Here is a 23,823-nt window from a genome sequence, read left to right as displayed (position 1 = left end):
TTTCAGATTCTTAATAAGATCTATTTAAAACGGTTATACAGGCTTCTTTGATTTTTCAGCGACCAAACGAAGCCGTGACCAGTGTTGCGGGCCACGAGCGTGCAGCCATGAGACGACGATGAAGAAAGCACTCTGAGAAAAGCTGATCAATTGGGAGGCAGCTATAGCATGAGATACAGACAAAAAAATACGAGAGCTTGTTTTGTAACCGGCCGCTTCCCGGAACTAATCGCTGATGTTTTATGTTCCTTCAGTAAATTAATTTATTTAATTTTTTGATGCCTTCAGGGCCAGTAGCGATTACATAAGCAGATGCAGATAACGAACATCATAGCGATATAGTGAGGTAAAGCGGACAGCAGAAGTCACCCGACTGTTCCCTCGACATCACTGATCATGATCATTATCATGAGCCTGAATACTCCCACTACAAGACAGAGGCATCCGACACATCTCTCCAATCAACTCTGGTGTCGGCCAGGCGCGGCTAGCTTATCCCCGTAAACCGGCTTAATTTCATCCGCCCACCACGTTCTCACTCCTGCAGCTACGCTTCTCTTCTATTGCAATCCAGTCTGTTAACCTCAACGATCGTCGGTTATCTTCCTTCCGATTGCATCCCCTGCGCAAGCTCATTTCTTCTAATTGATTTTAACTATTGTTCAGTCTTCCTGTCTCTTCATGTTACACTAGTCATTTCCATTTCCATAGCTCGCTGCGTTGACCCCTGTTTAAGTTAAACACTCAACTTTCACCTCCACGTTTCAACACCACATGTCATGTTGCATTGTTCACGGCATCGGTCACATGGCTCCGCGTCGGATGTTTCCAATGCAGAATTAAACTTTTTAAACTCTGAAATATATATACTGTAAATTTATCGAACATTGGAAGCGCTAGCCCTTTTCATCGAATTTTACTGGCAGCGATACTGATAACTTCAATAGTCAAAGACTAACGATGTTTTCATGAATTCACGCATGCCCTATATAGAGGAGGAAGAACAGGAGGAAAAGGATAATAAAGCAGGAGGTTAACTTAGACAAAAAAACAGGTTGTTAAATTTGCGCCGGCTGTCCTGCGAGGAAAATTTCACTCGTGTCCTTTAAAGTTGTGCATTTTCTCTTTTTTTTCAGAAATGGATTGGCTCAGCCTGACGCTAACAGCTGCGTTTACTTTGATACTATACGTCATCCGCCGGTCTCAACTGAGAAAAAGGCGTATTCCATGCGGCGCAAAGCTACCGCCTTCTCCGCCGGCTACTCCACTGTTTGGCCATGCCGAGTACCACAGCCCACATTTTTGCGCTACTGCGGCAAAAGAATGGGCCGAAACCTACGGCCATACGTTCAGGTCAGGAAATAACTCGCAAGTAGGGGACCTCACAATCCTCATAACCAAGAAAAGGAATACCTAACTGCTTAAAAGTCGACAGTGTACCGACAACGTCGCTTAGTCTACTAACAATTGCCTGAAACGGTGCAATGTGGTAAAACATGTAACATCACAAGAGCAATAACTACGCTTCCCTGACTGTATAGTCAAGATGAGTACATTCTGTCACACACATATATATATATATATATATATATATATATATATATATATATATATATATATATATATATATATATATATATATATATATATATATATAGCACAATAAGGTAAACGTACTTGGTTGCTAGTTTAAAATAAGATGCGAAATTGAGAAACGCTTCGTTTATTGGGAGTCGACGTTTCGGACAGCCTGTCCTTTTTCAAGACTGAGGTTACCTGGTTCTTGCTTCTCTTCTTAAAGGGTCTTCATCTGTACAGGTGTTCGACACCTGAGCCAAAACAAGCCGACGCTGCAGAAGGAAGAACGGCTCACGGAAGAGAAAAAAAAATTAATAAAAAATACACAAACGGGACAGCGGGTGGGGAGGGTAAATGTCGTCGCCCGCCACCCACGTATGCGGTCGCGGGAAGAAAAGAAAAAAGGAAAAAAGGGGAGGAAAAAAAAAGGAAGAGCGGGAGGGGAATATGGACAGAGAACTGAGTCCTAACACAGCGGACAGCTAGCAAAGTGTATAGAGACAAACAGTGGCCGACGCACAGCATAGATTTGAGATGCACTCAAATGTTGTCCACTTAAACGAGTAAACAAGATACAATGGAGCAAAAGGGCGGGAAAAAAAAAGAAAGACTTCCGCCATGTGTAACTTCTTTGGCAGGATAAGTCAAGGCGGGCAGAGTGGAATTTAACGAGACACACGTGGAGTGTACCTGCACACACCCACACAGGCAACAAAAAAAGGAAAAGAAAAGGCCGGAAACGGAGGCGACTTTGGGGAAGAATCGTCGCGTGGGGCCACTATGAATGGCGGGGGTGCTTATGTTCTTTGACGGCGCCGCTCTCGTCAAGATGGTCGAACGGGGGGAGGTAAGAACGCTGTGGGCGATGAGGCCATCGGTGTAAGCGTATGGGAGAAAGCTTGCGAGGCCTGTCAGGCCGGAACTCCAAGGTCAGTACTGGATTTGAGGGGGTGTATTGAAGAAGAAGCGCCCAGGTTCTCATTAATGCCTTGGGCAATTGTACCAAACTTATAAATAAAGTACGACTCGCGTTGCCCCCGCTCCCGGGTGTTGTTGAACCCACCCTGTAAGACTGTTAATTTAAGTGCTTCAAATGGGTGTTTTTTGTCATTAATGTGTTTTGACAAGGGGGGGTTAGGTAGAGATAGGGCATGAGCGCGGCGGTTATTAAAGCGAAATCGTAGAGGGTTAACCGTCTGCCCAATGTACTGCATACTGCACACACCACGCCCCCTCAAATCCAGTACTGACCTTGGAGTTCCGGCCTGACAGGCCTCGCAAGCTTTCTCCCATACGCTTACACCGATGGCCTCATCGCCCACAGCGTTCTTACCTCCCCCCGTTCGACCATCTTGACGAGAGCGGCGCCGTCAAAGAACTTAAGCACCCCCGCCATTCATAGTGGCCCCACGCGACGATTCTTCCCCAAAGTCGCCTCTGTTTCCGGCCTTTTCTTTTCCTTTTTTTGTTGCCTGTGTGGGTGTGTGCAGGTACACTCCACGTGTGTCTCGTTAAATTCCACTCTGCCCGCCTTGACTCATCCTGCCAAACAAGTTGCACATGGCGGAAGTCTTTCTTTTTTTCCCCCGCCCTTTTGCTCCATTGTATCTTGTTTACTCGTTTAAGTGGACAACATTTGAGTGCATCTCAAATCTATGCTGTGCGTCGGCCACTGTTTGTCTCTAAACACTTTGCTAGCTGTCCGCTGTGTTAGGACTCAGTTCTCTGTCCATATTCCCCTCCCGCTCTTCCTTTTTTTTTTTCCTCCCCTTTATTCCTTTTTTCTTTTCTCCCCGCGACCGCATACGTGGGTGGCGGGCGACGACATTTACCCTCCCCACCCCCTGTCCCATTTGTGTATTTTTTGTTAATTTTTTTTTCTCTTCCGTGAGCCGTTCTTCCTTCTGCAGCGTCGGCTTGTTTTGGCTCAGGTGTCGAACACCTGTACAGATGAAGACCCTTTAAAGGGCCACTGACCAGGGTCCGGACATTTTTGAAAAACAAGCCCACTGCATAGATGAGGCATCGAAGATAACCTCTGCAAAATACTAGAGTCATGCGCGCCCCGAAAAGCTGCGAAAATTCAAATCAAAGCCCGTTCGTTCTTTCCTTCCTTCAAAAACGGGCCCGGCCCACTACTCTGCACCCCGCTGACGTCAGGGGGGGCTACTTTCGCTAAAGGCACTCCATTGGTGCATCGTTCTGACTGACGGGAGAAGGTTGGGCGTAGCCTTGGCGTCGCGTCGTCTGCACAACGCTTTCCGCAGCGCCTTCTGTTCTGGCTCATGCCTACAAACCCTCATGAAGGAACAAAAGAAAAAAACTGCGGAGGGAGCGTGCGGCGACAGCCTTGAACCCTAGCCATAAAAAGTAAAAAAACAGTAAAACTGAGGGAGTTGGCTCGCCCCCCCCCCCTCCCCCTCCCCCCCCCCCCCCCCCCCCCCCCGCCGTGATCCCGTCACGAGACGCTCTGCGTGCGCGCTCCCTTCTCAGTTTCTTTTCTTCTATGCGAGCCCCCCAAAACAAGGTTTTAATTAGTAGTGCAGCATAGCCTTTCCCTCGCTCGCCCACTTTACCGCTCCGCACACATACCGCTTATCTTTCGTGCATCTTGCGTACGCCTTGACTCCAATGAATGACATATGCTTTGGAGCGGAGAAAAGACACAAACACACAGAACACAAACACGCATGGAGAAAAGCAAACGGGCGGTTGCCGGGTCCGCGCTTCGCCGTGTGTTTCGAACACAACCGACTTCCGCCCCTCCGCTCGTGAAACGGTGGGGAGGCCTAAAAGAAAATGAAAAGGTGGCTCGTTAACTGGGAATGACAAACAGATGTATGAAAGGATGCGCTCGCTAACAAGTCTAGGTGGTCGATCCGATCGCGCCTCTCGATCGTTCAGTGTGCGGAGAAAATGCAAAAACCAGGACAAGAATTCTATTGAAGGCGGGGCCATGACGTCGCCCTGTGACGCACTCCACAGACACCACGCCTCCGGCTTACACCGGAGAACGAAGGGGTGATTTTGCCTTGCCGAGCCTACTCGACGAGGAGCGGGAGAGAAAAATTTCGAGGAGGGAGTGGAAGGAGAGGAGGCTCGCTGAAAGAGAGGTAGAGAGTGTCTGCTGAGCTGGGGTGGTCCGTGGCCCTTTAAGAAGAGAAGCAAGAACCATGTAACCTCAGTCTTGAAAAAGGACAGGCTCTGTCCGAAACGTCGACTCCCAATAAACGAAGCGTTTCTCAATTTCGCATCCTATATATATATTGCTCTTGTAATGTTACAGTTTTACCACATTGCACCGTTTCTGGTAATTATATATGTATATATATACGGAAATGCAGAAATGTCCGTAATTTTTCTCCCTGGATCACCAGCACACGAACGCCTCGCCTTTTTACAAGATATACGTCAAGCGCCCGCAGAGCAGCAGATGAAACGCTTCCGAGCAAGGGGTGTAAAATGAAGTACTCAAGCTCTACAGTACCTAAGTGACTGTTCAAGCAAACGCAAGCCATGATTAGAGAAGTAGTGCAAGGCACAGTCCGCTCTGTAGCTATATGCTTCATCTGAACTGTTTGAGAAAATATGTATGGAACCCTTATAAAAAAACAGCCTCATTTCGTTCCTTTCACGTCGCTGCGAATCACTAGGTGCAGTTTAATTGCAGAAAAAATATCAGATCTGACACAATGCGCTCACGCTAAGCTTAGTTCACATTTATTTCCTTAAAGGCTACGTAGCAAGATGCAATGTAGTTGGGGCGATGGTGAAGAAGCCACAAAGTAGGTCGTTCCAGTTTCCAGCTGCTCGAAGGCAATAACAAAGCAGGAAAGGTAGTACTATATGCGCTGGTGGGCGGGCAATTTGAAGTAGATTACCAGTACCGGGAAGTATGCGTTTTGGGGCTGGTATATGCCGGCCAAGAATTAAGAAGGCGGTAAAATGGCTTTTATGCAATAAGCACTTAATTTTTGGCCTATATATTTCCCATTTCTCAAGAAAAAATTACGGAAAAATTTCGTGATTTTCGATAGCTTGGGTTGATAAAAACGTACAACGAGCCTACCTGGCTGACAAATAATTTTTACTACTCTCTGGCACAAAAAGAGTGGATATGTCGATGGAAGCATCGACACATTTCTACTGGCGGCATTTCAAAACGCTGCTGGCAGAAGTAGAAAGTCATCTTTTGAAGTACTCATGATCTACCTCGACTGTGCAGTAGCCATCTAGAATGATAAATTATGTATATTTGCAGAAGCAAGGCGCGCGTATAGGTTCTTACCTTCTGTCGATTCTTCGCGACATATTTTTAAGCCATCCTGGTAACAGTTTATCTGCTCGGAAGGAGTGTCATAAAAATGTTTTTTTTTTACGTACATCATTTTCATTTCTTTTTGAAAGCACCATGGGTTCATATTCCAAAAATGTATCGCAAGTAGTATAAACCTTCCGCCAACTTTCTATCCGCTTTATTTGAAGCATGAATTGCCGGCAAATAGCCATATATGTTGAATGGATTTGAAGATTAGGGTTTTTGAGGGCTAGGTATGCTGGGCGTATGATTCCCGGGCTAAAAAGCCTCTTCCTGCTCTCAGATTGGCACATTTTACCAATGGAAAGTGTTGAATTGTCACCTGTGTCTGAGACGTCCGTTGAAAAATCCTGTCTGCCTCTATTTGCATGAAATTACGGTACCGCATTGCCCATAGTCTGTCTTTGGATAAGAATTTCTTCGATGAAAAGAAACTGGCCCTGCTTTGTGCACTTTGAAACTAATTCAACGTGTTATGCCCCACAATTAAGTTTCTAAAAGGTCAGCTTGGGCGGCATAAATATTAGCGTTATTATCAAGAGGTTGATAAATATCGCATTTGTCAATAAACAGAAATATATTAGAGGAAATGTTTGAACATCTGTCATTTATAGACATCAAACATTGGGGGACCGAGCACAGTTATTTATGTACACCTCAAATGCCCCTTATATGATTTTACTTGAAGGAATGTAGAATACAATATACAAAATGATTGTGGAATCCATAAAATATAAACAAATGCTCCCCCCCCCCTCCCACCTCAATATATACCTATTTCTGGCAGAGCAGGACTTTCGTCCTATTCGCTTTAGCGACATGGCCGCTTCTGGGGACCAACGTCACCCACGTGTGGGGCAAACATCGTACTTCGCTCTATATTCACATTCAACCGACCCAACTTGAACTAGCGCCTTGCTCATGAGACTCTTTAAAACTTTCCTCATCCTCTCTCGCTAAACGCCGCCAATATTCTCCTTATGAACCTTAGCACCAATGTTGCTTTCACGCCTTTTTTAGCATCATACTGGTAATTTATACGGTACACACAATTATACGTGCATTTACCCCTATTCGTGTATTCGAGCGGAACATTCAGAACACGTGCGGTAGAAATTTGGGTCCGAATACAAATGCAGTCCACATATTTCGTGCAAACCGCGCTCAATTAATTCGAAAACTGACATAAATATCGTATTCACTCCTTTTCAATTGCAGAGTGAAAGTGGGCTTCACGGAATTGGTCATTGTAAACGACTATGATGCCATAGAGAAGCTGTTTGCGAGAGAAGAGCTGCTCTGCCGTTCGAAGGCTTGGCGACTGTACGGACTTTCTGTCGGCTGTAAGTATTTGAGACCTCACAAATGAAATGCCTTCGCCAGCAGTTAAGTAAAGACCACACGTCACTGGTGCTCAGAACAGGATATGCCGTATTTCAGCTGGCTAAAGCTGCGAAATGTCCAAGTGCCCTGAAAGCATGAAAGTTTAGGAAGGCCACGTGCATCCGCCTGTATTATTAAAGCATACCAAATACTCACTTCCACATTTCACCGCTAAGGAAACCTTAACTCTTGGTGGAGAAGAAGGCGTATGACTGCCCATTCACCATCATCAGCCTGCCTACGCGCATTTTAGAGCAAAGGCCCCTCGCTTATCTTGCCAATTAGCCCTATTCAGTGCCAGCCGGAGCCACCTTATCCCCCTAAACAATTCTTAATCTCATCCAACGACTTTACGTTTTGCCCTTCGCTCCTACGATTGCCTTCTCTTGCAATCAACTCCGTTACCCTGAAGGACCATCGGTCATCTTCCCTTCACATTATATGCCCTACCCAAGCTCATTTCTCCCTATTTATTTCGACTAGAAAGTCATTAAGCCGCGTTTGTACCCTTGCCCACTCTGCCCTCTTTTTGTTTCTTAGCATTACACCTATCATTTGCCTTTCCATAGCTCGCTGCGTTATTCTTAATTTCAAACCTTTTTGTTATCCTCCATTTTTGCCCCATTTCGACTTCAATGAAACTCACTGCAAAAGTCGATCACTTTCCTTGCTATTAGAACGCTAATGCAAAGATGGTGTGGCAAGGAGCAATACATCTTGCAGATATGCCAGAATAGAGATAAATGTGATTCCACAGAATTCGAATACGGTGGTGAATAGAAAAGGATAACCACACCAAATTTGCTGATAACTTACAATCTAAAAATAAGAGGCGACAAGGTACCGCAAGCAGTCTTTTCTTAACCAAATGTTTTTAGCAAAATAAATATATTTTATTTGTTCCAAAATGTGTGCCGAAACATAAAGGAGGAATGCGTAGTAAAATACACTGGCTGCATAATTATTCTGCTCGCACATTATTCTATTTCCGTGAATTATATCCCCCCTCCCCTTATCGCTGGCATCATATACATACAGACAATAAATAAGAAACTCGTGTCTGTTTGCAGTCCAATAATTCAATGTATGCTGTAATTACAGCGCGTTTGCAGCGTGACAAGACGTAAAAAGGTAACCACTGGAGCTTGGCGATCACTACAGTTGCTGGAAACAAAGTTTAGTGTTTACTTAGCCATCAACTTGAGTCAGGATTAGTTTCGACGTTTCGAAAAATATATGCTCATCTGAATGCAAAATAAGAGCAGGGCAATTCCATGACGGACGGTGTCAAATTTCACCACCATTTATTGAAGACATTCTCAGATCTCCCGGGTGTTGTTTACGCAAGCTGATTAATAGAGCTGACACCCTGTACGTAAACCCATGGGCAAAGTCTATTTATTATAGGCGAGCTACAGCACTCTGCCGGCCACCACAGGACTTTAGCGCACTGTACCGCATGGACAACAAGAAAAGCTACCCTTGCTGTACGGATGCAAAGTCCTTACAAACCATCTCATTTGTGCGGTTGAGAATGCGCGGTAAGCACTAGTGCAAATAAGTGGCGAAGAGACACAGCGCACCGAGAGTGTAGTTTATATTCGTCATATTTATGTGTTGGCTCCAGGGCGCCTAGTACAAGTAATGATCCAGCAGATAAGCTCTCTTGTCTCTCTTTCCGTTGGAAGACAGCAAATTTCGTACCGAATCCACAAAGCGCGCTTAAGATTCATTGCTATTTTTTATCTGTAGCGCTACTACGGACGAGCAATACAGCCCCTTTTTGTGTACGGTGTGTGATTCGCAACTCGCGCAGATCCCATGTCCCTGGAAGGAGACGCGTGGGTCCAGAATCGGAGATTCTGCATCCGAGCGCTCAGAGACATCGGCTTCGCAAATCCGTCCATCGATGGAGACATTGTGGTAAGGAGATGCCACTTGATGCTATGCCTGTTGTAGTCATAAGCATTACTCAATGAGAAGGTCCGGCACAAAGAGCTGAAGATCCGTGCAGAGCTACTAGGGCAGGCCTGCTGACATTTTTGTTTCATAAAATAGTGAACAACCATTTAAAATTCTTGACTTTTCATTGAAGGGTGAAAGAGAGGGCAGAAATCTCAACGCAAAAATAAGCTAGGCTAGTATGATAACTCTTCAAAAAGCTTCCAGCTTCTTTTCCAGCGAAACGATGAATGCGTTGCCGAAAAACTTTGAAACAAATGCTTTGATTTTCGGCCATTTATACCTTGTGAAACCTGGGGTTACTGTTTCGCTTTATTATCGTTTATGCAAGCGGCAGATAAAAAAAAAAACGTCTTATTGCCTGGAAAATAAATTTAAAGAAACATAGAGCTTCACTTTTAAGGCCAGTACGGCGGGGATATTGTGAAACAACTTTCAACACCTAACGCATCCAAGCTCTTCTCACGAATCTGCACGCGAAAGAACTCGAGAAACTGGGGTGAACAATCTGGCGGCCGCTAGAGCATTCTCTGTCCGATGGCAGCTGCGATCACTTGAGTTAGTCGCTTTAGTAGTGAGCAGCCGATCAGTGACTTCATCGGAATTGATCAGCCGAAATAGTTTTTGCGCACATTATCCATTTTACACGCTAAGTCCTCGCTGCCGACAAAACTCCAGAAATAACTTTGGCATTGCCACCTCGACATGATTTCCATTTTCTCTTGACACTCCCCTCGTTTCTGAGCTGATAATTACTTTTTTACAGCTAGTGGAAAGCATGTTGCATAATTTTCAAATATTGGTTTAAATAGCGTAGGGGGCAAAATACCTATGGGCTCCCTTAAATACCGGCACAAATCATAGCTCACTCGAAACCACATCATATGTGGCTCGAGCAAAATGCCTTTGAGCAAGAATCCAAAGTAGACACTCGTACAAAGAGCATTACTATTGTGTAAATTTTAGGCGGAGATACCCAGCCACCTGCATGTTTAACAAAATTGTTCTGTTCACCCTACCCAGGATGAATGTCACCGACTGATTACCCGCATATCACAATCAGCAGGCCAACCGATCGCCGTTGAGACGCTCATCTTGCCTAGCATTTCGAACAACGCAGTCGCACAAGTCTTTGGCGAGCGTTATCCCTTCGACCATCCGAAGCGCAAGTGGCTGGACGACACTCTGCGGAAGCTCTCGGTTGCCGTCAACACGACCCGGCGTATCACACCCGTCGGTTTCCTGAAGGGGCCACTGTTGAGCAGGCTAGCTTTCCCCGGAAGGCAAAACATCCAGAAGTACTTCCGCGCGTTGGGCGACTTTACGAGGTGAGTTCATTTCAATATAGCTTCCTCACAGCTCGGCTGTTTCTATCGCAAATATGTTGTCACGTAGTGGCACTTGTCCGCCAGCAAGGTAGACAGTGAAAAGGGCTTCGAAAAGAAACTGTTTATCGGTCCGATTTGTGCCCACAAAGAAATGAATAACTCAGCAGCGACGATAGCAGCAAACGTGTTCATAGTTGTCGAATAGAATGGAAGGCGCTCTCTGCTCAGTTAGGTTTAAAGTTGGAAAGGAACCATCCAGATAAGGCGTCAAATCAACTACAACAATCAGGAACAAAGTGGAAGCAGTAGCGCGTGCTCTGATAATTCAAGATATGTCGAATCGCATCTTTCATAACAACCAAAATGGTACAGCCGTGTATGTCTCATGACAATATGAACATGAGAATAAGTGACGAGATACAGTGTAACGATGTAGTAGATTATTCAGAAGTAATTTTGTGAGTCGGGCGAGTATACAGGTTGAGGTTTATTGAAAATCATTTCCCATGATTACTTCCCACTATTCGCTTCATATACGGTCAATAAGCGCGATGAAATGGAGAAAAACACAGTGCGCACGCATTTATAAGCTAAGTGAAAGAGGAAAACCAGAAACACCACAAGGCATGGCAGCGTCCTTAACTAAGAAACGATTCTAGGTGGCTACCATGGAAGAATAGAAAAAAAAAGCAGCATAAAGACTCGCAGCTATTGCCCTGCCTATTTATTTTCTTTTCTCGGTGTTCTGTCTGTCATTTATTTATTTACAGATATTGCTGTCTCAGGTATGAGACATTGCTGGAGTGGTTACATAGAAATGAAAGTCACAACTTAAAAGTAGGCTCTTGTTTCACAAATTGCTCAGGTGGTTTCTGTCGCAACAAATCATCAAGTTCATCCACACATCTTAACTGTGTGCGGGAAAGAAGAAAAATTATGGCAATCAAGCAAATACCTGAAAGTTCTGATGTTCATAGGATCGGTGCGGCGGGTGACACGTGCCGAATTACTCGTTGATGAAAGGGGGGGGGGGGGGGGGGCGAGCAGCTAACGGACTTGTGCATAGTTTTGTGTAGCATGATAAACCGGTCACATTTCCGTCGGTGCTCGAAGATTTCAGTGATAACGCATCGTAATTATTTGAAGGGGAAAAGTTTGCTTTCACCTCGCCGAGGTAGCGCAGTGGCTAGGACGCTCTAGTGCTGAGCCTCAGGCCGTGGGTTCGATACTCGATGCGGCGGCCACGTTTCGCTGGAGGCGAAACGCAAGATGTCCGTATACTCTACCCTGTCAGTGCGTGCTAAGAACCCCAGGCAGTCAAAATTTATGCGAAGCCCTCCAATACAGTGCCCCACATATTACATGCCGCTTTGATTTATTTATTTATTTATGGATACTGCGGTCTTGTACACAACACCATAGCAGGTAGGAAACAGTGTGTTAAGACGCAAAAGTACAAACACATACAAACAAAAAGAATTGCACTTAGAAAATCAGCAAGGAGTACCGCGGCAAGGCCATCAACAACAATCATTCCATGTGCTGTTCAAACAAATGCAATGATGTGTGCCTGACAACATCATCGCTCAGGGTATTCCAATCAGTGACTGTCCTTGGAAAAAAAGGATATTTAAAACACTTAAATCTCAAATTAAATGGCGTTATGGAAAGAAAATGGCGATTTCTAGTTGAGTACCGTGAGGAATAAGTGAATATACTAAAGGTGTCAACTTTGACATTATTATTAATTAATTGAAAGAAAAGCTTTAAGCAATATGTGCGATTTAAGACGTTCAACCCCAAATGTTATACCATACCATGTCATGTTCACATCAGCAATTACCTCGGTAGTGGTAGATCAGTAGAGACAGATTTTTTGTCGTAATCCTGAAAGAACCATACTCTCAGTGGAGCAACCTTTAACTAGTTCAGCGTCGCTTTTGTGATTCATCTATTCAAATGCCGCCGTTATTTCTCCTCCTGCTGCTTACTTTCAGGAAGGTTTATATTTGTTTTTTTGTAGTTTTATTAAGGAAAAGTGCTTATTACTGCTTTTGTACATATATCATCGGTATCAAATCCACTGTTATTAATGCACTTCTCTCCGGTGGACGCAAACAATGATGGCTAAATAGATAACATTTTCTCCCTCAATCGAGAGATGTAAGCATAAAACGTGTTTTTTGTCTGTGTCGCGCCGAGCAAATGCCTGCTTTTCTGCGTCTTTTAGCTAAGCGCTAGCCTTACCCGGAAGCCTTGCAATTGTCATGAGCGGCCGCACATTCCTGCAGCTCTCGATGCAGTCCAGCGGCCTTCTGGTCAGGTATATAACTCTCAAGGCGATCCTATTCAACAAGACGCTTCAAAGCTCTCTTATCATCTGGCTTTATTGCAGATTAAGAAATTTTGACGGCGACCCCTTTCAAATCCAGAAACGATGAAGGAGCGTACGCGACCAAGAACTTATACAGGCCTGAAAGCCTAATGTAAACAGAACCTCGATTCAATATATCGGTCTCCTCAGCTCGCACGCTTAGAGACTATCGTCACCACCCGGCGTTCATATTGGTCATAAATTAGACCTGGTTACCGGCCCTGCTGATGGATGGTACAATGAGGCCTGGCCTATGGTGTTCATGAGTCGTTGGTAGCTGGCGTGCGTTGCGTAATGACGGCACCTCACGCTGCTCTGTTGCCTCGCTCATCAAGTCCAACTAGCACTGCGCACTCGCCGCTCGTTACGCACGACAGAGGGTAGGCTTTCTGGCACCATGCGCGGCCTACGCCCACCATGCGAGTAGACGCTGTTCTGAAGCATGCGCTGCCCCGGCGGCAGAACAGCACTAGGCACGAGGGGGGCGGCAGAAAATTTTGGCAAAGTTCGTTTAGGTTCCGCTCAGTGTTCTCCCTTCGTTTTGGCGCCATGTCACCCACAGCGTGCAAACGTGGTGGCACAAAGCATTTCATTCTGAGCAAGAAAGAAGGACTATAATGGGCATTGTTCTTTAAATGAAATTTTCTCGCCCGATGAAAAGTGCATTACATATTGTCAAGTGATACTGTACAGTGACCTAGGGTCGAGACGAACAGTTTAGCAAAACGTTGGGCAGAAACCAATGATAACTCGTAAACTTAATCGAAGCAGAAATAAAGTGAGAGAAAAATGACTCCTCCTACAAGTTTTAAGATGTGGACCGCGTTCCATGTGAGCAGGGCTAAAAAAGATTTCGCTTATTTTTTCTCCACAGAAACGAAATCATTGAGCGGAAATCTTGTACCATCAAAACGTCGAGAACGCTTATTGACGCCTACCTTGACGAAATGGCTGCGCGGAAAAACGACCCCGATTCACACTTCACTGGTGAGCCATCACTCTTTTGTCATGAATTTTCCCTTTTGCGGACCTCCTCAATGGCAGGTATTAGAGTTTTGCGTATTGTTTTCAAGCACGTGATTCACACACGAGTTTTCAAGCGGCGCAAATTGTCCATTGTTATACCGTATCTACCTGAACCGAGGTTTTTTGAGTAGAATAAAGTATGAAAATAAAATTGGATATGGGCTAGATATGGCCATCAACGCACACAACGAACGCGCAGTACTAAACTCGGCCCTGAGTTATCTGACCAGTGTTGTGAACAGTTTGAAATTTTTCAGCCTTAAATGTTTTTCTCATGAAACAAGAAAATGCATAGTTGTTATTTTAGCAAGTTTGCAGAATTATGTTTACTCTGTTAGCGCATTATTCATCGAAAGCTGTTATACATTTGGCTTAGCAATTTTAACCTCCATTTTGCGGCGTGTCCATATCTTCACCCGCAAGAGAAAGCCTAGCTGTGCTCATGAGAATCAGCAAATCTGATTCGGTTACCCGTCGCCTTCAATCATTCCTTTCTCGTCCCACGCGCAGTCCGCCCTTTCCGTCTAAACAAGGAGAGGAAAACTATTCTCCACCGTGCCATCCGCCAGCCTAGGCAGCTGGCTGCCAGCTGCAGTGATAGCCAGGTGGAAATTCAATTACTAATTGAATTAAACTAAACTCATTAATAATAATAAGTGCTTAGGTCTTCCGACGGACACTATAGATTTCAGGCTACAATGCAGGGCTATATGCAAGCAAGAACTATAGCAGCTTTCGCTGTCAAATGAACTCAGCTATTAATGGTTATAGCTGTTTGTGGCTACTACTGATTGCGTTATCTTTTTCAGAAAATTTCTCGAATTAATTTTTCCCCTGTGTGCTTCATAGCATCGGGTAGCGAGAGTATTTTATGACATGGTGTCATTATTGCTGTCACTGACCTTTTTTAATGGGCCTATGACCTATCATTCAGCCCTCGATCTGCATGCTCTTCCCACTGTAAGTCCCCCTTCCGTTCCGTACGGAGTGCGATCTTCCGCGCTGAGGACTGGCCGTTGGATCCAGGCGGCTAGGAACGCATTTGGCAGTGACTAGTTTAGGTGCGAGTGGCGTTGCGAATTTTTCCCGCGCGCCTTTCTCTCCTAAATGCATCGACACCATTCTGCGCTGAACACAACAAATGCGTGCGTATCATTGCTCTCAACCAGACGGGTAAGCTCCACCAGAACCCGCTTTACACCGTACTAGCTTCATATGCCTGCCCCACCGCGTCATATTGAGGTTTTTATCTGCCACAGCGTGCATCCTGTCTGTGGCGCGTTTTAACAAAGGCCACTGTCCGTCCATCTACGGAGACTTTTATTAATTCCCTGAATATCAAACGCACTTGAGTCATTGCAGCATATATACCGAAGTTGTGAATAAAAGTGAACAGAGGATACCCGTGAGCGTTAACTGTATTTCGGGGAGAGCTAAAGCCAATGCGTTCATGTAGTCCTCGAAAGACAAGTGCAAGGTCCATCGCAAGTACCGAACAAGGACCAGGCGAGTTTTGCTGTGCATGTGAATAAAGATAACAGAGAAAGCGGTAGCTACGAGAAAGAAAGTTGCCGGGTAGGAATCATCTCTTCCCACCGCAGCTCACTCCCTTAACGGTTTCACCTTGGTATTAAAGTGATTGTCACTCAGAGTTAAAACAGCATTTGTAAGGAGAGGACAGAACGACTTGTCTTTCGAGTAGATGCGGAAACTTCTCGCTTCGTCCTTGGTTACAAAATCTAAAGGCGTACTGTGGTACAAATCTAACGATCTCTGTTGTAAGTAGGATCCCGTGCGACAGGCTACCGGCCACATTTTACTACCCGCCATTTCCGCTTCCCCACCCTTATTGGCTACATCTCAAACCCCTCCAGAGCCCTTAGGCATGGAGATATTGATGCAAAAATCCAACGAACATCAAAAATAGAAAGGTACACGCTTGTACTCCGGACTTCATCTATATGACATCTGCGGAACGTGATTCAGTGGCTAAGACGCTGATTCGAATCGCGATTAGAGTATTAAGAAGTGACCCGCATAAAAATAAAAAACGTCGGTGACGGCCCTGACTTTGCTATATGAGCTTCTGTGCCGCAAATAAATAGCATATTTCACCGCTACAACTAACATTTGATCATAGTAAAGGTTGTAGTATTCCCGAAAAAATACAGTAATAAGAAATTTGCGAGATACTTCCGCATAAATTGACGATAAACAGGAAAAGCAAGTCTATTGATTAACTTGTAATTGTTTCACTATATTGGCTTCCTTTCTCGTTTCATTTGACCGCCAACAAACCACACAAACATGAAGATTTAAAAATTCGTCACTCTCAACACTTATTCTCAATATATTTCGCCTACCTCGATCATCTGCTCAATCGACCCGTGTTGCAATTTGGGTGGTACCGACCCTGATGTACAAGGTACTTATTTTTTAATGCGTTCAGTACGCTTATGTGTTTCAGTCGCAAATGTCTACGCCTTCCGCCTCCCCTCTATGATGGTTAATCTTGGGTGAGCTGGGCGACACCATCAGCTGATTTCCAGCCAATTATAACATCGGCTTCGTAGCTGAACCATAGCCCGGTACTAAGTTACCATCATGCTGCCTTAAATTCCAGCCGCGCCAACCTTCCCACCTAATTGTATAGATCTGTCACTAGCCGCTATAAACAATATTCCCACCTAATTGTATAGCTCTGTCACCAGCCGCTTTAAACAATATTTCATTCTTCTCCTGAAAATGATCCCTTTCATCAACGCCATCTTCCTCTTTCACGCAGTGGAGAACCTGATGAGCACCGCGATAGGCTTCTTTCAGGCCGGATCGGCGGGCGTGCCGACATTCATGCACTGGCACATGCTCCACTTTGCGCTGCGTGCGGACACCCTCCAGGCCGAGGTGCAGGAGGAGATCGACCGTGTCATCGGCCTGGACAGGCGCCCCGTCTGGGAAGACCGCCGCAAGATGCCGCTCACCATGGCCGTTGTCTGGGAGATGCTACGCTGGAAGAGCATCACGCCCCTGAGCGCTCCGCGGAGGTATACTAGAAAGCAGATCTTGAGTACTCGAGAGTCAATGAGCAAAAGTTGTTTACCGACTGCTGGCTTCAGTAATCACGTGCATCACGCATATAGCAGGCTATTGTTTCTAGAACGCCCCGTGGGTAGCGACAAAAAAACATAAATATCCCTTCTCATCGCAGCTATTAATGCACGCGAAGCACCATTAATCGGAAGGCTTCCGGTGTTTCATTCAGGACGCTGTATTTCTTGAAAGTGGCACGAATTAAGCCTTACAGTAGCACACTTGAACGACTACAGGCATTCTGAGAACTAGGAAGAAGTTTCGCTCCTGAACAATATCGACTCAATTAAGAAACTTCATAACGCTACCAGCAGCGCGCAGAAAAGCATTCGGAGAGATAATTACTCTTTCATTTTGTTCGCAACAAAGTACGAACTATTCAGCGGGCAATTCTTATCAAAGCCGCCGCGGTGGCTCAGCGGTTACGGTGCTCGGCTGCTGTCCCGAAAGACGCGGGTTCGATCCCGGCCGCGGCGGCTAGAATTTCTTTGGAGGAGAAATTCTAGAGGCCCGTGTACTGTGCGATGTCAGTGCACGTTAAAGAACCCCAGGTGGTCCAAATTTCCGGAGCCCTCCACTACGGCGTCTCTCATAGCCTTAGTCGCTTTGGGAGGTTAAACCCCATAAACCTAAACCAAACATTCTTATCAAAGTAAGAGTTTTCAGTGCAGTTACCATGTTATAACGGCACCCGAATATTCCGTAAATTGGTTTCCATCCGGAATGATGTTACCGTGAAAGGAAGAGGGAGGCGATAGCGACAGTGGAGGCGTGTAGTACGGTCCACCTGTGACAGCTGCTCCAAAACGCACCACCCGAGCGGAGTATCACCGGCTGCTTCGCGCTTCTAGGGCAGTGGACTTGCGAGCAGACCTAGACGTAAAAAGGCCTAGGTGTGAAAGATTAAAAAGAGCGCCCCTACGCATATGAAGTCGCCCTCATATTTTCCACCACAACATATCGTAAACAACAACTACCTTAACAGTTTTCGTTGCATCTCGCGTTAATCAGTTGTAATCATGCATCTTTCTATTACTCATTCAGACATGGCCTAAATAGTTTCCTTTGACTGTTTCCGACTTGAACTTCCCTTGCAAGCTTCTGCTGTAATATTCTTATTTTTTACAATACATCGGCAAAATTCTAACAATTCGGATAGGTTAAAAGGCGTGCCTGCTCTTCATTTACTTCCTGTTTAGGAATCACGGTAGCTTTAATCTTGTTTTGTTTCATTATAATTTATGTTGCATGCTTATGCTTTGTCGTCGCCGCTTTGACCATAGTATAATGAAATAATTAGTGGAGCTGAAGCATCAAGGAATTAGTTGGTAACAAGGTCAACCGTTCTAGATAGAGGGTGACTTGAAAAACAAGGCTTCCTTCTAGACTAAGTCATTGCAGTTGTGAGGGTTCATGTACGTTAGAGTGTTTACAGTGCTTGAGTACACTGAAGCTGCGCTTGAAGATCGCTGTAGTTACGGCTTTACAGATTAGCATCTTTGTGCGCCATTGCACTACAAATCAGCGGAACTTAACATAGTCAACTGTTGCCGTGCTATGTTAAAAGTAAGTTACTTGCGTTAAAACAAGAAATATAGAACATTTATGTACAAGATAACATATGGCTTCCTTGTGGACTAACTCAATGCAGCTCTAAGAAGACGTACATATTAGACTGTTTCTAGCGCTTCGGGGCGGTCTTGCTGTACTTGAAGATTGCTATAATTAACTTTTTATAGATTAGTAGTGAGTGGCAGCAATACAAAAAAGCCCGCTTAAAACAGACACTCTTGTTATGGCCTATTATGAGTAGAACATTTTAAAAACTGAAATTTAGTGCATTTCATTCCTAAAGCGATCCTAAATAATTAATTAATTTTATCTTACTCTTCTTACATATATTTCTGAGCCCTAAAGCATCACATACAGCCTTGCATTCTAGCATCGCATTGGTTTTTTTAAAGTGCCTTTCTGAAGCAAGGCAGGTTTTCCAGCTTTCTAATGTATCCTATTGCGGGCAAAGAAGTGTTTTTATTCATTTCATTGAGCACATTTCCAAATTGGGAATATGTCTGATGTAACGATAAGTGTACACACCTCTCCCCTGTCCTCTCTTGCTATCGCTCCCCTCTATACTTCTCCTCGCTATCCTCTCCCTTTAACCTCCGCCGGCTGCAGCTCGGCTACTTAAGATATTTTAAGATATTAGGTAGCAGTTGGTGCTGCCGAGAATATCCTGTTTCTTCACTTTTTTTTGTCTAACATAAACGACTACCACAACCACTACGTTATGGTGGTTTATTTCACCACAAAATCTTATAACTAACACATTTACTTCTAAGCGAGTGTTGGAGACGCCGGAGAACGCGAAAATAATGCCGCAACAAAACACGCAATTCTATCAGTTTTGCGCAGCTTTCAGGCATTCCCTTGTTCAATAGCACGTGTCCATTAAAAGTATAACGATTGTTGACTTTCGATGCGCACTTCTTTTTCTTATTTCAACAACTGCTGAAAATGATTTTTGAAACAGGGTCGTTTTGGCAGCCCTTACATTTTAGTTCTCGTGGTGGGTTATGATTGTCGTGACTTCGAATTGATTTCGAGTCCATCTAATATGCTATGCTTTCTGCTCTTGCAGGGCCGAAGTGGATTTCGTGTGCGACGGCTTCTTCTTTCCTGCTGGAATCACAGTGATGGCAAACTACTGGGCAGTTCACAACGATCCAAACGTGTGGCCCAATCCTGAAAAATTCGACCCGGGCCGATTCATCAATGCCGACGGCTCAGCAACTCTCGAGAAACCCAAGCGTCTAATACCGTTTTCTGTGGGTAAGTACATGAACGAAAAAAGCGCTGAGTGACAACTTTAAGCTTGAATGTGCAAGATGGTGTTGGCCCTGGGGCATTTGTGTTCTCTTACAATGGTCGTCACACCACTGCATTCTACGTATTACATAGCTTAATTCCAAGCCGGAAACGTTTTGCCAATATGCAAAGAAAACAAAGTAAACACCGGAAAGGTAGCCTCTGGGTGCATAGCCAAGGTTTCAACAAGACGACTTGCTTTCGTCTGGGCAAAGCATTCAACCTTGACCGGGGTTAAATACAGCCCTCACTCCATGAACAAACGCTCAGTGAGGGGTAGGAAGGTGTGGTGTGGGAAGCGGTTAGGATGGGTTGTGTGAACATCAAAATCACACTCAAGACGGCTGCTAAAAAAGATCAAAGCTCCGACTGGCAAAACAGTGACAAAGATATGCCCCAGCGCAACAGAAAAAGAAGCGGGGTGGGGAGAGAGAGAGGTTGCCGAGATCGCAAAGGTGGGCTTGAAAGACTGTGTTTCTGCATATGGGAAGCTGCGACAAGTGGCATGTTATGGCTAGTTCGCTAAACTCGGCAAAAATAGGAGGGCATATAAAAGAACTTCTTGTTGAGCGATGTGGTGCCTCCAAAATGTAAATATCTAAAGGCGCCCTATTTAAAGAGCGCCTCCCGCGTAAGTAGGTTCCCTGTCCCGTAGTCGACTGTGTGCATGTGTGTGTGTGTGTGTGTGTGTGTGTGTGTGTGTTTGCGTGTGTGTGTGCGTGTGTGCGTGCGTGTGTTTGTGTGCGCACGCGCATGTGCGTGTGCATGTGTGCGTGCGTGCGCGCGCGCCCATGTGTGTGTGTATGTGTGTGCGTGTTTGAACCCTTTAGATATTCATAAGAGAAAGCAACTGAGCAGTAGCAAATATAAAGATTCAGCTGAGACTCTTAGTAATTTTAGAACCGTATTTTTAACGTGGCAAAGTTAAGAGTACTTAGTCACAGAAAAGCCGGCGTCCTGGTTGGCGCACCCGTCGACGCCGTTGGCCGTGACCGAAAAATCTTCATGAAAGCAAAGGCTGAATCAAATTCAGGAACAGATGAAGGAATGATCAGATTGATCCCAGATTTCTCAGGAGGGCTCCTGTAACCAATGCAAAGTAATTGAGCTCTAAACATAATTCGGTGATTTTGGTTTTTAAGAAAATTGAACGCAGGTGCTTCGGAATGCGAGATAGAAGCGCTGCGCACACGTCACGAAGACTCGTGACATTCACCTTACAAAAAAACATCAACCTTAGTTGTTTCCACAAATCTCCGGTAATAATCCCTATGCGGTAGTTAGAGCTTTTTTACACTTCAGTATATGTTACACACCTAACAAACAGCACGGAAGAAGGTTTTCAAGCTAGACTGTCAGATGAGTATTCGGTTACAATGTGGATAAGAAGTTTTCGTATACTAGGAGTGTAGTAACGCACATTTGCGCTTAACAGTTGCTAAGCCAACATCAAGTACCAAGGTTATGCCGCAAAAAGGCAATATTATAAAGGAAACGCTAATAAATGAAGTACAGGGTTGGTCAAAAGATCCCAGGCCACGGGGTCTACTTTCGAGCGCTGCAGTCGGGAAGTTACGACACCCTCGAAGCCCAAGGTCTCTGTATAGGATAGGTGAAGTATCATTCTCGCCTCTGAGAAGCTTGATACCTTTATTAATATCATGCGCGTCAGGATGTGGCTCTGAAAAGCAGACCCTGTGGCCTGGGAGCTTTTGACCAGCCCTGCACATGAGCCAAGGTACGTAACAATTATGAGAATGCAGAAAAATGAATGATCGAACTAGAAAAAAATATTGGCGAGCAAAAACAAAAATGAGAAAACTCCGTAGTATTTTTAAACTTGTAATAATGGAACAGTAACTGATTTTTGAATGATTGGAGAAAAAAACGCTTCAGTGCGAAAGGATTTGTCGATTTTCGTCAAAGAATTTCTTAATGAGATGGCGGAGAATAAGGTACCTGTTTCCTATAATCAGTGTTAATTTTTGAAGGAAGCAAATTATTATGGTGTTATTTGGATTAGGTGATGGCGTTGAATTGAAACCATACATGTTAATGCTAATGCTTCCAGCGCTAGAAATATGGAATGAATGTACAATATTGTACTGTTTAATTTTCTGTTACAGAGTCGTGGACGTTAGCAACAAGATGCTTAGGCACTCCTCAGTGCCTAAAAATGCAATTTCAGCGACGTGCTGACACTTTGTGATTACTGCAGCTGGTTTATAGAATATCAATATTTCTATGAAAAATACAACAGGCATCTGCGAGCAGTATGAATGTTATGTAGAAAAAGATACGTTTACTATGCTCGCATCGTGTATTGAGGTGGCTTAGTGTCGTGCGCCCTTATTTATGGAATCAAGGACCGTAAGCTAGAATCCCAGTGTATTGGTAGCCGTTCATTTGTCTTCTCTTTCCAGTAATGCAGGCGACTAGTACTATCCAAATAAAATCATCCTGCATGCATTTTTTTTCATGGCTCCTCCTTCGTGCAAACTGTGCCTTTTTGCCAGAGGACGAAATGTCATACTTTTCGCGTTTATTCTTGGAAGGGGTAAACGTTTGGTACAAACCATTTTCTTCTGAAGCGGAGAAAAAATGTCGCTCCTATTAAGAATTCTTTAGAGTACATACTAAACGTGATTGCTTTCAAATTTCTACAGGTACTGAAGGTTGCTAATGGTTGGTCATGGTGCTGTCAAGTGGATGTAGTTTGATGAAATCTAGCAATTATTACCTAGGAAGGAACTTATGTGATAGACAGTTACTTCCCATAAAACCAATGAGGGAGACACGCATTTTTTTAAGAATGGATATTTTGTTTGCGGTGTTACTTGACTACTGTACTAGTAATTCCTTTTGTATTCGTGTTCTCTTCTTAAAATTTCAGGAAAACGGAAGTGCCCAGCGGAGACGCAGGCCATTATGGTTATCTTTCTGTACATCACCTGCATACTCCAGCATTTCCGAGTGCTGCCGGAAGAGGGCGTCACCATTGATCCTGGAGACGCACTGGATCGTCTGCCCAACAAGGCTAAATACAAGCTGAGATTCATTCCAAGGAAGAATAACACCTATAGTGTTTGCTGAAATGTCAGCAACGCATCGCATTACTACAGCAGGACAAGCCTTAAGAAGCCAGCGGCGAATGCTCCTCCAAGGATTCCTTCTTGACAATGGCGTTCACCGACTGCCATGACTGTTTTTCACGCCCCTGCACCTGCGAGCGTGAGACCGCGCTGGCTTTCAGGCGGAAATTGATTAACCGGGGTTCAAGTGAATTAAAAGGCAACGTCACGGCAACTGATCGACGCCACTGGCTGGAGAACCTCATTTGAGCGCATTCTTCGCTTTGTTCTTGAGTTGTGTCAGACGGTAGCACGTACAAAACAACGCCCATGTCGTAATCGTACGCAGTGGTTCCGTAAAGATCTCCTAAAATAATTAGTTCGCTAAAGACTGGAAGTCAGAAGCCATATAGTCATATAGCCTAATAGCTCTATTCTGTACGAAGATTCGACTACTCCAAGGCTGTAGGCAATCCCCTTGAGCACCTGGGTATCTTGCCTGAACATGTGTAATCTGCCAGTTAGAAAGATATTTTAGGCAAATTTTGCTATACTTCACATGAACGAAAATTTTTCGTGCAAGAATTCGTGTACATGTTTGACAAATGATTATTGAAGTCGGTTTTCTTAAAGTAACTTAGTATGACTTCGCAAGTTGAGCTTTAAATAGACTTCCGAGTTTAAATTTTTTTAATCACTGCAGGCGTCCCCTTTCCATCGGTAGTATCCCTAATTCAGCTTCAGTTGAAGAAACTAAGATACTCAAAGTTGGAATAAAGAAAGGGGCCACCGACTACTGCTGTGTTTATAAAATGAGCTTCAGCA

The 23,823-nt window shown here is 44.6% G+C and overlaps 1 protein-coding gene across 1 annotated transcript; it reads left to right on the top strand.

The window, feature by feature from the left end:
* Window positions 1-1,138: 1,138 nt before the first annotated feature.
* On the top strand, window positions 1,139-23,020 carry LOC149325560 (vitamin D 25-hydroxylase-like). Its single transcript, XM_089564333.1, has 8 exons — window positions 1,139-1,353; window positions 7,115-7,239; window positions 9,096-9,202; window positions 10,265-10,569; window positions 13,818-13,930; window positions 16,755-17,013; window positions 19,701-19,891; window positions 22,821-23,020. The coding sequence occupies exons 1-8, from the start codon at window positions 1,139-1,141 to the stop codon at window positions 23,018-23,020; spliced, it is 1,515 nt and encodes a 504-aa protein (XP_089420459.1).
* The last annotated feature ends 803 nt before the right edge of the window (window positions 23,021-23,823 follow it).

This window comes from Amblyomma mixtum, chromosome 10 (assembly GCF_055824585.1).
Source record: "Amblyomma mixtum isolate Tamu chromosome 10, ASM5582458v1, whole genome shotgun sequence".
Classification (NCBI taxonomy): Eukaryota; Metazoa; Arthropoda; class Arachnida; order Ixodida; family Ixodidae; genus Amblyomma; species Amblyomma mixtum.
Note: the sequence above shows the minus strand (reverse complement) of the source record. Positions and strands in the feature narration are given on the sequence as shown.

Excerpts from the sequence above, each read along its gene's own strand:
- LOC149325560 (XM_089564333.1), top strand. The coding sequence starts at position 1,139 with ATGGATTGGCTCAGCCTGACGCTAACAGCTGCGTTTACTTTGATACTA. Across the intron at positions 17,014-19,700 it reads CCCCTGAGCGCTCCGCGGAG|GGCCGAAGTGGATTTCGTGT; the intron begins GTATACTAGAAA and ends CTGCTCTTGCAG. Across the intron at positions 19,892-22,820 it reads TCTAATACCGTTTTCTGTGG|GAAAACGGAAGTGCCCAGCG; the intron begins GTAAGTACATGA and ends TTAAAATTTCAG.